Source organism: Sebastes fasciatus, chromosome 17 (genome assembly GCF_043250625.1).
Source record: "Sebastes fasciatus isolate fSebFas1 chromosome 17, fSebFas1.pri, whole genome shotgun sequence".
Lineage (NCBI taxonomy): Eukaryota > Metazoa > Chordata > Actinopteri > Perciformes > Sebastidae > Sebastes > Sebastes fasciatus.
Window position 1 is genome coordinate 4,208,222 of NC_133811.1, and position 15,030 is coordinate 4,223,251.

At 40.9% G+C, this 15,030-nt stretch overlaps 1 protein-coding gene across 13 annotated transcripts in view; it reads left to right on the top strand.

The window, feature by feature from the left end:
• The window catches only part of pleca (plectin a), a 165,368-nt gene that overhangs the window by 118,750 nt on the left and 31,588 nt on the right, over positions 1-15,030 (top strand). For all 13 annotated transcript variants that reach the window (XM_074614386.1, XM_074614384.1, XM_074614387.1 and 10 more), the window contains 4 exons: positions 4,187-4,276; positions 8,080-8,157; positions 8,793-8,885; positions 12,821-12,987. In XM_074614386.1, the coding sequence (XP_074470487.1) occupies positions 4,187-4,276; positions 8,080-8,157; positions 8,793-8,885; positions 12,821-12,987 (428 nt within the window). The remainder of the gene's footprint in view (positions 1-4,186; positions 4,277-8,079; positions 8,158-8,792; positions 8,886-12,820; positions 12,988-15,030) is intronic.

A 15,030-nucleotide genomic window follows, 5' to 3' on the forward strand; every position in this document is an offset into this window, starting at 1 on the left:
AGATTTTGAGACACTATATCTCTCTATGGAAAAGTGAAACTCTTTGGAAAAGTTGAAAAAACCTTAAACAAATGGCTCCTCCTTTGTGTTAACTTTATGCATGTGAGGGAGTGAGTCACGGACAACTGGCCTCGCTTTAGGAACAGCAGCATCGGGGGCCGGGCTCGGTCAGGTTTCACATCTGGGCTCCAGACTGTCAGGGCAGGGCGGCTTCTCAGGGCTCCGCAGGGGAACAGGAAGCTCCGGGGCAGGACTTAACTCCTACTCTGAATGTGGGGAGCTAAATATGTTTGAAAGCCATGATGCTGTAAGGCAATACTTGTCAAGCATTCTGGCCCATGACCCGTAAAAAAGGAACACTTCCTCTGTGTAATATGCAAGCTCCTGATCTAAGCAGTCAGGTGCAGAATAAAGGGCTGCAGCTACAGTAACAATTATTTACTGCATCAATGAATTAGTGCTGAAACTATTAGCCAATAGACAGAAACAAGTGATTTCAAGGGCTTTTTTTTTTTTTTACTATTTTGTGTCATTTTATTGACAAAATGATTAATGAAGAATCCACTAAAATATCATTACACAACAACAAAAATAATCAATGTGGTCGGAGGTGTTATGCATGCGTGATTCCGTCTGTCCGTCCCATTCTTGTGAATGCAATATCTCAAGAACGCCTTGAGGGAATTTCTTCAAATTTGGCACAAACGACCACCTGGACTCAAGGATGAGCCAATTAGAATTTGGTGATCAAAGGTCAATGTTACTTACTTAATAATTGGCTAAAATTATCAGGATAATCAAGTAATGTTCTGCTGACTCATTCAGCACATCAGTAGGAATTATTTTTCCCAGAGTCTTTTCTTGATTGATTAATTAATCCTTTTGTCTGTGAAATAATAATCCTAATCCTTACATTTGCAAAGATGGAACCAGAGGATGTTTGGCTTGAAGGCTTTTTCTTTCCTGAAAAATTACTTAAACAATGAATCAATTATCAAATTTGTTGTAGATACATTTTTTGTCGATCGATTAATCGGCCAATCTTTGCAGTTCTAGTCTTGATTAAATATTACCAAGAGGCAAAAGACCGAACCATACTCATGAACATCAATGGAAAGCTTTCAGAAAGTTAGAAAACATTTGCGTTTGGTCACATTATGAATTATCTTTTGGCACCTACAAGAGGAGTGGAGAGTGTCAGGGAGGACGTATTTGTAAGACGCTGTACTTCAAAACTACCCTGAAAATAACCCATGTGTTGTTATGTTATGACTACCGACATACCAACATGTGTATAATAGGAATCTTTCAGGTTTACAGTAATAACAGACTAGTTCAATTACATAGAATACAAACACCAAAACTGCAGTAGTTTGTTTACTGCTACTAATCACATTCCCAGGGACTGTTTTAGCAACTATTAAACTAAAGCCCAGCGTGGCTCTACCTTGAAGTGTTGCAGCTCTCTTACTGCTATTCAACCGACACGTTCAGGTTGATGAATCCTTGTTTTCACACAGGAACTGAAGTGTGTTAAACTGTGAGGAATGTCTGCTGTCTTCTGGGTGCGTCCTGTGACGCAGAGCTCTGTCCGAGACGGCTCAACAGGCTTTTGTCGCCAGTCGTTGTGTCTTTGTCTGGGAAACAAATCCCTCAGATTCATGCCCAAAAGAACTTGAGCGGGTCGGCGATCTGGCTGCCCTCGAGGCGTTTTGGACTCGTGGTCACAACAGAACAGAGTCATGGGATTTAACTATGATGCAAGGAACGCTCCATTTTGGTCATCCGCTGTCTCAAAAGTGCCATCTTACATCTAGCGAGTCTCTTCATATTACAGAGAATGAAACCCAGACATCACTCTGTGTTTTATTTAAATTGTATGAATCCCACTGCAAAATCCAGACCAGAAACAGATTTACATTCATAAAAGCAAATTCTGAAAAACAGTTGTAAATAGTTGTCTTTGTCTGTCAAATCAAAACAGCATCTGCGTGTTTGTATTTTGTTCTTCTTTTCCCTCACGGGTCCCTGCAGTTTTATAACCTCTCTCATCGAACTGTCTCCTCTTTCCATCCTATATCCTGTCCTCCCATCCTTCCCCACCAGCACTGGAAGGCAGAGGTAGGTGCTGTCAGTGAGCAGAGTGCTGAGTGGACATACATTCATTTCTGCCTGCATGTCTCATGTTCACATTTTTACCCTCTGTCATACCCCATAAGTTACGCTGCTAACCTCTGACCTTTTTCCACTTCATTTTAACTCTTGGACTCTTTTCTAACTGCTTTAAGAGCCTTTTTCTACATTGTGACTTGTCTTTACATGTTCTCTAACTCTGTTTGCAACAGCTAAAAGACAACTTCAGTTCACGAAGTAGAAGGGGACATGCAGTACGTCTACAGTTAGTTTCAGAAGTGTTATCAGTGTTAAGTTTATACCTTTTTCTTTGCATCCTGGGATTTATTTTCATAGTTCTCATAACTTTATTGCTGTGATTAGGTGTAGTAACATCACCACATCCAAGAGGATGATCAGAGAGATTCCAAACAAACTCCAAGATTTTCTTAACTGGTTTGGGAGAGAAAATGAAGGCAAACTTTGAAATTACTAAACATTGAAAACGTCCATTAGATTTCGCAGACCAACTTTATACTTCAACTTTGACCCATCCTACTTACAATACTTGTCTGTACACGCCTTTTCTATGCAATTAGGCATTATAACCGGCAATTTAGTATACTCACTTTGGTTTTCACCTCTAATTACGTGGTTTACAGAAGATAATCTGGTTAAACTGGGTGTTTGTTTACAACTGGTAATCTATCTAACCGCTCACGTTCCTTGCCATAGTGAACCTATTGTATCAAACTTTGGAACTCCCTAAAAACTTTCACCCGAGGGGTGCAGTGCCTTACATCCTGTGCCTGATGTGCGCTATTGTTGGCTCGCATTTGGTCGTCTCGTCACTTTTTGGATAAGATAGGAAAACCGTAACCTTAAAGTTGTTTATTAACCTAACCCCCAAGATCAAACTTACAGGAAACCTCACGTCTAATTGTAACTTCAAACAGAGATGATTTTTGTATAATTATTTTTTTTTTTATTGCTCGTCGATTTACAAAGATACACTTATGACTTTTACCTGACTGCTTATAAATTCTCAAATTGACCATCATAACATTATACTGGAAAATGAAGATGAAGGCATCCAGGGTAGATCTATAAAACGTTAACTTAAAGATTAACGTTACTGTCTGGTCACATTTACTTGGCTCATTCTCTCTCACTCTCACACATAACATTAACTCAACTCTCAGACACACTCGCCAACTGTAAATTGACTGACCTGAAATTCACTTTTAATTTGTTGACAAACTGGTGATGTTAGGGTTATAATATTTAACATTAAGGTTAACCAATGTAATGCTACTGATAGCGATACCTGGGCTTTGGTTATCGGCCGATACAGATTACCGATCCGATACCAGTGTTTACTACACAGCTTTGTGGAATATTCGATTGTGATTGGTCAATCATCATCATATTGCTATGTGTAACAGACCGTTGCTATGACCGCAGTTCTGATGTCAGACTCTGGCGGACCGTTTTTGTGTCAAATCATTGATTTCTCAAGCAAGTAGCTGTAATAAGCAGGATAATGTACAGCTAGCAGGGTCTTTGTTGTGAAATAAACCCCTACAAAACTAACTCATGAACGTGCACTCCGAGCGCGTGCTGAAACAGCCGCGGAGCTCGCCGAAGCGCGCACTGCTACGTCCTGCAAAACCACGCGCATCCGGGTGAAATACCAAATTTTTAGGGAGTCCCGTCGAGTCCCAATAGGAATGAACTAAAGTCAAACTATGAAAAAAGTTCTTAAAAGAACCCCAAATGTGGACCCAGTTGCCGCTGCAGAAGGCGGACAGTTGTTGTTCTTGTGTGTTGGCCCTTCCCTTTAAGTTGCTTTATTTATTTTTAGGTAACATTACGAGATTCAGTCGACTGCGTCTGTGCCTAATGTGAAATCTATTTCCACTATTGGTGTTGAGGTGGTCAGCCGTTCCGGTGGCTGTTTGTATTCTGTGTGAAAGCAAAAGCAGTGGTGTTGACACGATGGGAGACTGAATGTATGGATCAATATTATATCACTGAAAAACTTCAACATTTGTCTCCTCTCTTCTCTCCACAGTCCCAGAGACACATCACTGACCTGTATGAGGACCTCAGAGATGGACACAACCTCATCTCCCTGCTGGAGGTGCTCTCCGGAGAGACACTGGTGAGCTTCCGTGACCTTTGACCCTTTAGATATTGAGACATCCGCTTCTGCTGTAACCCCCTGTCCTGTCCAAACCTGTCTTATTGTCCTTGCTCTCCTGTCCTACTGACTTAATTTGCCGTCATATTTGTTCGACTATCCCGTCCACTTGTTGTAACATGAACTGCTCTAAATGTTTATCTGAGTCAAATATTATTCTGCTGGGTTTTTTGTCTCCACTCTTGCATGAGTTGACTTTCTGTCAAGGTTTTTTGGACATTTCAGAACATGCTGAGGTTATGCGCACTCTTTTACTTTACTTACCTTAGCACTAGTTTTTGGGGAACACACCTTCTGGTGATGTAGCCTTAAAACACTAATTTTCATTCTTTGCTTCCATCTCGTAACCTTTCTGCACTGACTTGTTTGACCCCTGTTTTTTTCCTTTATCTAATTCCTGCTGACCTTTACCCTGACCTCTCCCCCTGTGCCTCTGCCTTCCTCTCTTGCGATGTTCTTGCTGTGGTAGCCGAGGGAACGTGACGTTGTGAGGAACGTGCGGTTGGTGAGTGGCGCCAGGACTGTGGGCGTCGGGCGTGGCATGTGTCACCACCCCAGGTGGCTGCTGGGTTGTGCATGATGACAGTCACACTCCCTGTATTGTCCCCTTTCTGTGTCAACATCGTCCTCTTCCATTTTTATCAGTGAGCGAGTCGGGTCAGGCGAAGTGTAAGTAGAGTATGGAGGACAGAACCTGCCAAAATCAAAAATAAATAAATAAAAAGATAAATGAATTAATAAATATGTCATGAAAATGTAGCAAAAGTAATATTAAAAATAAATGCTACTTAATTGATAAAATGTGACATAAATTGATATTTCTGTTTGAATTGCTTATCTATTTAGCATATATTTGATCTATACACTCTGACCACATGACACGTTGAATGACAGCCCCATCATTTGCATAATGAAGCAGAAATGTGTAAAGAGATGTATAAAAAAAGCAAGCAAAAATTAATAACTTTGATGAAATAAATAAGGGTTGAAATACAAAGGGAAGATTGTGCAAAAATAAATGCATAAAAACATAAATAAATACATAAAAAAATTGAAAATAAATGCAAAAATAAATGATTACAAAATAATGCAAAAATAAATAAATAAATACAAAATTTAATAAAAATAAATACATAAATAAATAAAAGGGAAAAGAGTAAATAAATAAGGGGAATTATGACAAAGATAAATAAATAAGAAAATCAAAGCAGAAATATCAATTTATGTCCCATTTTATCAATTAATAATGGCTACAATTATTTTTAATATTGTATTTGCTATATTTAATGACTTTATTTTTCCTAGTAATTTATTTATTTATTCATTTTATTTTTTATTCTGGCAGGTTCCGTCCTCCATAGTAGAGCTTTTAGTGTGATCATTCTACAGATATTTTGAAGACATTTTATGATGATTTTTCGAATATGAAGTCGAGTAATCACGTCTTTCAAGTTAACATTCAAATTTCATTAAGAAGTGAAGAGCGTAACCTTGAAAATATCTACTTAAAGGACCATACCCCACATCCAAGATTTCAGAATTGGTTGCAAAACAAAATCTTTTTCATCCAAGACATTTAATCCTTTTCATGATTTGTCTTCTGGGTTTAATTTTCTGACAGACGGGTTCATGAATCCAAAGCTTTACATCAGTGGATTGTGCTTAAACGCACCAACAAGGAGATTTTTTAACAAAACAGTTCCTGCATGCACCTGCATCACCAGGACAGGAGGATATCATTTTGATAAAAAAAAATTAAAAATAAAAATAAACGTGAATCAATGTTCTGCATTTCCTGTCTCTGTTAGTTAAATATCAAACTGAACTTAATTGAATAGACACAGATCAGTGCAAGGAAAGTATGAAATCAATCTTTAGTTATTTTATGCTCTGAATTGGGATGCTAATTTTGAAAAAAATTCTTAACCGATAACCGACCCTTGTTAAACGATTATTAACCGTTAACCGAAAACATTTGTGCCTCGCATGCAGCGGTGCGCCAGCTGCAGTGTACGAGCACAACAGACAACTGAGTCCCCAGTTCACCGTCAGGAGAGAAGCAGCCACGATACTGCGTTCACTGTCTCCAGGTCACTGCCAGGAGAGTTATGTAGCAGCCAGCAGTGTATGTACAGTTTATTTGTCAGTGAATAAATGCTACGAGGCTACAACTCCTCAGCTCCGCTCCGCTCCAGGGAGCTCAAGAGACCAGAGCCAACTTCCTGTATCCTGCAACTTCGGCTCAGACTCTCTTAAGGTGGCTGTTAAGGTGGACCAGCTAGTCTCCTTAAAGTGACGAGCCACTCCTCTGAGTTTTGCTCAGCTTTTTAATTAATTATTAATATTTCTTTTAACCGTTTAACCAATAGCGTTAATCGGTTAAAATGCTTAATGTCGGTTAACGGTTTAACGGTTAATTATTAACATCCCTAGCTCTGAATTTAAACATACAAGGTCAAGTATTGGGTTTCTTCTAGGGATGTCACAAGAACCGATACTTTGGTACCAAGTCAATAGCAAAATTCTGAAAACGTGACATCATTGTTTTTCTACAGTACCGCAGATACCGTAGTTACCGTCAGGGCTCGAGACTAACGTCGTCCAGTCGTCCATGGGACGATAAAAAGTTTCCCTGCTAACGCTACATTGTGAACAATGAATCCGTGTTGAAATCGACAGGAGCAGAGCTAGTTAACGGTAGTTGTTAGCTGCCTTTAAGCAGCGCAGTACCGCTTGGCTAAATAACGAAGCTAATGGCTAATGCACAGAGGTTGATTGACATTATGACGTGTTCAAGCTTTATTCTGTAAAAATGAGGCAAAGGTAAATTACAGTATAACGTTATCATGATGTGTTCAAATGTAATCTTGTAAAATTTAGTTTTTGGCGAGAAATTTGAGGGCGGATTATTAACCAGGGATTAATAATAAATTTGACAAAAAACAGTATGCAAACTGTGATAAAGGAGTGTGTGTTGAAGTACATGAGATTTATTGTTTTGTTTTTCTTTCCTACCTTGGTATCGAATTGGTATCGAGAATAGTGGAATTTCACTGGTATAGGTATCGACTACTGAATTTCTGGTATCGTGACATCCCTAGTTTCCTCACTGTATTGAAAACACAGGCCAAACTTCCATCACTGCAAGCTGATATGTTGACTAATTCTGCAACAAAGCTTCTTGCCGGCTTAAAGCTTAAAGTGCGAAGCACCAATGCATGTCATGGCCATCACTCCTGGGGTAACTGTCCTGTGCAGGTTTAGAAATCATAGATGCTCATGGATTCTGTTCAGTTAAAATCTAAGACAGCATAAGATGTAAAAGGTGTTTCAGAAGGGGCAGGAAAACAGTTGACTGTAGGTCTCAGAGAAAAAATGAGGATCGTGACTGATGATCGGGGGAATCGCTGATATCACGTATCATTCATTATCATGCTCTCACCTGCAGACATCCTGGCTGGTTTGTTGAAATGCATTTTCGGGTCATTTGTGGTCAGATCTGGTCGACGGTCTGACCAAAACGCTTTGATCACAATCACGCAGAATTTGAATCGCACTTCAAATTTGCTGTATTTGACTTTTAAGTTAAGACCATGACTGTAATGATTTTTCTACAGTAGAATCGATTTTTTTTTTTAAGCACAAAAGGTGTTGCTGGACACCGACACACCTGTTCCTCGTCATGGGGCCTTGCTGTGTGTTGATCAGACAACCCTCATGTGTTCACCTCCTCCTGATGTTTGGTGTCCTCTCGTTTCTTGCAGCCGCGGGAGAAAGGCCGGATGCGCTTCCACAAGCTGCAGAATGTACAGATCGCCCTGGACTTTCTCAAACACAGACAGGTCAGTAAACAATGACATTTGTTTTTGTCAAGGTTTTCTTTGTTGGTATTTAAAATCACCGATACAGTACAATTCCCCTCCCGTTTCTGCTCCAACAGAGCCCCATCCATATTATAATATTATTGTACCATTTAGTAAAGTAGTAATCAAACATAATCAATTACATAAACACGGACATGTGCATATAAAATAAATTCAAGAGACACTAACAATAAAATAAATAGAATTTCAAAAATGCAATAAACGGAAAAAAAATATATATATATAAAAAAATAATAATAATAAATGAGTGGTAAGACAAACTTAATAAATGATTTAAAAGTTACAAATAAATAAATGAATAAGCAAACCATATATAATATGGGGTCAAAATATCAGTAGCGTCCATTTTTTCTATAAAGGTTAAAAATGGTTGCCATATATACCGTATATATACCATATAAAATGTTTAACCCTCTTGTAGAATAGCACATTTTAAATAATGCCACTTTTAATGCGCATTTATATCAAAGGAGCATTTCGATTTTTCTGTTTTCCTACTTGTTGAGTTTTGTTTCTTTGTTTCAACTCTTCACGGTTCAAATAAACCTTAAAACTGACTGATTGTGTTTTATTGGTATCCATGCACCTTTCAGGTCAAACTGGTCAACATCAGGAATGATGACATTGCAGATGGAAACCCCAAGCTGACCCTGGGACTGATTTGGACCATCATCCTTCACTTCCAGGTATGTAGGACACTTTTAAGGGCTAATTTAGCTCTAATTTACTGTATTTACGGCAGGGACATTAAACTAGTACAGACATTATTGGACACAAAAGCTCAGTCAGTCATTATTTAAATAGCATTTACTTGCATTTTGCATGTATTCAAATTGAACTGACTGGAATCTCACATTTCCTGAGCTACATGTGGTGTTTATCTGTTTAGCACATTAATTATATAGGATCAAATTCCTCCATTTTATGAGAGACATGGATTTCATGCAGTCTACTTTCATTACATTGTGATTAGTTTACTTCCGTGGCACGGTAAGGAAAATCAGAGTGCCGTTCCCTCTTTGAGGTTCAATCGTCAGCCTCAAATTCTCCTGATGTTGACACAGCAGTTCCAGTACAGCGGAGGCCAACAGTCAATCATTTCCAAATGGGCTTTATTGCACATTTGGCAGCACTTACGCTCTTATACACAACTACCGCCGCTTCTCCTGTCCTCGAGTGCACAAAGACTAAACATTGAAAAAAAGCTATTCATTCAGACTTTGTTTTACTCCTTTCTGTGGTCCTGTACTGTGCGGCTCTGTGAGGGGTCTAATTCAAACCGGATCCCAAACATAAACAGTATCAAATACCACCTATGACAGCGAAGGCCACATTGGAGGAAAGCATTCGTCAACGGGCAGATGTGTTTCTGATTGAGAAGAAGGCGTGTTTGGATATTCATTTAGCAGATGGTTTGGTAGATTTTAGGAGGGGGGGAAAAAGTGGGAATACATGGAGCTTCTTTGATGCTATAATGGGTATGATGGTTATGTTGGGATGTGGATGTGGGATCCTTTTCCCCGTCTCGTGTGACTCAGTGATTCCCATGAGAAAGCTGGACGGAGACGTGGGCGCGACTCAAAAACTACTGTGGAAACGAGAGAAACGATCTCCCACCGTTCGTCAAGGTTATAAAACTATTCTCTAACCGAACATAAATCCAATGTTCGAGTAATAAAACAAGGCATTTCCACGTAGATGCAGTTAGTCATCAGAAAGCTATTATTTCTTCAAAACAAACCCATAATAATCTCTTTGTTTTGGTGCATTCTAGTCCTCACAATCAGAGCTGAATTTCCTCCCCAGGTGCAGATCACAGTTTACTAATACACGGTATGAATAGCGGGCCTGCTTCGTGACAGAGAGGCAGTCGATATTCTCTCAACACTTTTAAAAAGGGACTGCGAGGGCGGAGGTCCAGTTTCCATTCAGCTTCTGAGTCACGCTGTGCCCACGTCCACACTGTAGCGCCGGGGTTTCCCTTCTGAGGGGAAAATAGCAGAAGGAAGAGATGCCTTCTTTTTTCCCTCCTCCACCCTTTCCTGTGAAAAAAAGAAGAGCCTGTAAGTGAAATTGCTAGTTCTGCAATGACTCATCAGCATACCAAAAAACACTGAAAATAGTATATAGTGGTAATAAAACCGCAGTTGTTCCAGTAAGAGACTGGACTGGAACTTCATGCATAATATGCAGCTCATCTACAGCAGATTTACCTCACGTCTGGACGTTTCTCTGATCTCATATATGAGTGAAAATCTCAAAGTAGTGATATAGACACCATATACTCAAATACAAGTTGCAGATATTTCTTGTGGACTGATTGGAGCCCTGAGTCAGTGGAGCTTTCTACATCAAGACAAGTCAAATAGTCAAGTTTAAAAAAAACACAACATACAGTTAACTTTCAAAAGGTTTCCTGTGATTGTTGCAACTTTTTACGACATGTGCCTAGTTTTGTAGAGAGCCCTGCCTGTCTGGTACGTCAAGCAGACCAAAACAAACATCAGTGACTTTTCATAAGTACCGTCTGTACTGCTGATCATAGATATGGCACAGGCAGCAACTACTAGGTGATGGATTCATGCAAAGTAGACACAGCGAGTCGACCGGCTGTCAAAATCAAATTGTAAAATTCAAATCCCTCAGAGTCGACACCAGGGCCGGCTCTAGCCCTTATGGTGCCCTTGGCAGAACCCCCTCTCCCCCCCCTGTTAGGGCTCAACCCCCCAGAACCCTAATCCTAGCCCCGTAAACTGCAACACACATCAGACATCACAATGGTTTTAAGACAAAAAAAAATAAGATTTTAGTTTTCATAAATAACTGTATTTATTATAATATAGATAAACAATTGGTCCCTGATATTGTTGGCTTAAAAGTGTTTAGTCAGTTTCACAACAACACTTTTATCAACAATTAAGTAGGAATGCACCGATCGGGTATCGGGTCCGATACTGTGCTCATGTACTCGTACTCGTACTCGCAAAACGGCTTCGATACAACGGCACCAATACCACTTTACGGTGGCGCGCACCTGCCCTCACTTTCATTGCGCCACAGGGTTTTGCTTGCACCCTCCAAGACGGATCGGGTGGGTAGCCGACATCGCCGCAGACCCCTGGCGCCTTTTATGTGGGCCGAGCCCCGATCTGGCGGCACGCCATGGTTGGGGCGCACTAAGGACAGTCCGCCCCAGTCGACAGTCGCACCGGGAGCAGGGAGCCGTCCCCGGCGCGGAGAGAGGGCGCAGCAAGCCCTTTGTCCACGGTGCGGCGAGGTCCGGGCGGGGAGCGCTGTAAAGCTGCGGCCGCGAGCCACCTTCGCCCCGAGCCTTTCCAAGCCGACCTAGAGCCGGTCGCAGCGCACCGCCTTGTATGCGGGACTCCCCAGCCTGTCGTGTGTCGCTCACACCCTCCGGCTGGCTGTTAACGAGGGTCTTTTGGCACAGAGAAGTACTCGTGTCGGTACTCGTATCGGTACTCGGTATCAGCGAGTACCCAAATGTAAGTACTTGTACTTGTACTCGGTCTGAAAAAAAGTGGCATCGGTGCATCCCTACAATTAAGTGCGGCCGGCACATGAAAAAATTTGAGAAAGAGAGTTACAGGGGTGTAAGTGTATATCCGGCATTTTTTGTTGTATTAATTAATTAATTTATTTTTAGAGGGCGACCAGCGCCCCCCAGAAGGTGGCGCCCAAGGCGACCACCTACAGTATATGGCCTATGCCTTAAGCCTGCCCTGTGCAGGGATTTATGTTAAATGACATCTGGATTGATTAAACCTGTGGTTTATCTTGGAGTCTGTCTTCTTTCATGCAAAAAAAGAAGATATATTGCTGATGGTTTTTCAGTAGTATGTTCTTGTGACTCATAGCCTTGCAGCTCCTAAAAAAAAAAAAAAAGAGGAATTTGCCTGTGGAGGTTCTGGTAAACAGTCCAACACTCATTTACAGCAGCTAGAGTATTTATTGTTTGGAACATTCAGTATAACTGACTTTACACTCTAATGATTTCTGTTTTGCTGGCTCATAATCAAAGCCTTTGTGTTTCTCTCCAAAAGACTGAGTTTAATGTTTCATTGGCCCACCAAGTAAAAGTGGTAGTTGTTATTTGAGGTTTGAAATGTGACTCATCTCAAGTCTGGAAGAAATTATAGGAAGAAATCAGAGGGCAAACTGGAAAAAAACATTTTTCCTGCCCTTCAACCAACACTTCAATCACATTCAATAGAGGAATATCAAAGAAAAGGAAAGTCCTATGCCAAGATGAGAAAGGTCATTTTACCCTGAAGACCTTTCAATGAACAAAACACTATTCGTCTAAGCTTTAGATATAATGATTAGGAAAAACTCTGCTTTGTTTGTGGGTTGTAATTTGACAGCTATCCAAGTGTTGTTGTTTTTTTACATAACGTTACACTCATTTGGAAGATGCTTTTGTCCAAAGTGACTTTCAATAAGTGCATTCAAACTCAAAAGGATCAAGAGCTAGACGTCATCAGAACCCTCCACAAAAGGAAGCTACAAAGAGCTACAGTGCAAGTGTTTAGGGCTTCTTTTTAAGAAATGAAATCAAAGTAAGTTTACTATCGCTGACTGATTGCACCCTCTCCTCCTTCAGATCTCCGACATTCAGGTGAACGGCCAGTCGGACGACATGACGGCCAAAGAGAAGCTGTTGCTCTGGTCTCAGAGGATGTCGGAGGGATACCAGGGCCTGCGCTGCGACAACTTCACCACCAGCTGGAGGGACGGCAAGCTCTTCAACGCCGTCATACACAAACACAGGTGAGACACCGATCCTCAGTAGTTGGAGGTTAGAGCGCGGCCCTAAGACTTACCAGGTTAAAGGGTTTGAGTCAAACTACATACTATTAAAACGTATGTACTTTACCATGAGGTGTTTTGGATAAACAGGTAAATTCAGGGGAATACAAGACCAATTTAACATAGATCTGATGCAATAAACAGCACTAATACATTGCAAAAAGATCTGAAAAAGGGATTAAACCTCTTTGTCTAACAATAGTATGATTATCTTATGCTGTGTTAACTCGCTTTACTCACGTGACCACTGGTATCATTTGTGATCATTCACGCTAGATGCACAAGAGCGGAGAAGGAGCTTGTCTCCATAGATACCAACAACTTTTCTTTCCAGCATCAGCCATGGAAGAAATCACCACTGTTGCTGTTTTGTATATGTTGCGTAAGTCCCAGATATGTCAGAAAACCAAACGCCGTCGTGTCTAAGTTCTTAACATCACACGGCAGCGAGCTGTATTCACATACAGCGCCATTGCATTGACTGTATCTAGCAAGCCACACGCCACTACTGCGGTATGAACCCAAAACAAACAGACTGTGCTGTAATTTAATTGCAATAAACAGACTAAAAGGATGCCGGAATAACTACATAATAATGCAGATTTCTAAAAAGTTTGACTTCATGCTTTGTCAAGTCGGTCCACAAGACGACAAGCAAACTACTTTTAAAATTTTTGTTTTCTGAATGGAGTTCAGATCGATCAGTGCCAGGCTGTGCTAACATTATAGCTGCTCCATCAACACTCAACATAACATCTAGGCATAAAATACAGTAGCAAAGTTTGCTTCACTCTTGGTGTGAATGTGCCGTTAGAAAGGATGCCATGGAGACTTGGTGCATTTTAGAAGCATTCTTTTAAATCATGCAGGAACATTTTCTTGTTAGATAAGCTTGCCTGGACTTGGGATCTTGTAACACCGTAGGACATGAGATTTACACATCGACAGAAGATCTTCTCTCTGAACTTTTTCATGTTTTATGCCACTGTTGGTTCAGAGGCAGGAATGACACATTCATATTTCAGCAGCACAGTGGATCGGTTATTGTAGATCAAAAATCAAGATAAATACCACAGCATCATTCATTCATTTTAACTCCGATGGCTTCTGAACAGAAGTCTCTCTGCTAACTCTGGCACTGCAGTTCTGACAGAAGCAGTTTATTCAGCCTTATTTGGGCAAAAATATGAGCGTTTTGAACATACTCAGGACTACAAATCGACAGTGATTTTGCAGCAGGAATGTTTTAAGAAGTTTTTATACATTAGATGCTTTCACACTTTTTCCTGCTGTGAAAACTTAACATTCGTCATAAAGATCCATTGTAACGTCCACGAATACTAGCTGACAAACAAGCCCTGCGGGGTGGCTCACCACACGACACAAAAATAACATTTACAACTACTGAGTTGGCATCGTTCGGTGTGAAATAAGGGAGCGTCTTCTGTGACTGTGTGGGTGTATCACACTCATATATGAGAAAAGGTTGCCCTGGAGGCGTGCTCACTGGAGGCTCGGCAGGTTGCAGCAAAACGCAGGTACGCTAGTAGGTTCTATCTTGATGGAGGAAGAGCAGGACGTGCAGAGATTCAACGGCTGCAGCGAGGAATCTCAGCGATGATCCGTTGAAACAGAAGTCTGATCAAAAGCTCCCAATGAGAAGAGAATTGGATTTAATCGGTGGACTTGAGCCAGAATGAAATCAGTGATGCTTTTTTCATAACTTGGTTATGTTTTTTTTGCTATATAAAAGCTAATATTTTGACCTCACTCACTTGGAAGTGCCGTGAACTTCGCCGTTGTTACAATGTTGAAATTAAAGAGGAAGTTTCACTCGAAGAGGCGTCTGAACAGTGCTTCCAGCAGCACGGCGGGCTCAGCCAGTGACCTGGAGGAACGGGTGGTCATGCTGTGCGAGGACATCCCCACCGAGAACTCCTTTGACTCGGGCCGAGGCTCCACCAGCCCCGGGGCTCGCTCCAGGCGAGTTTCCCAGACCGAGGA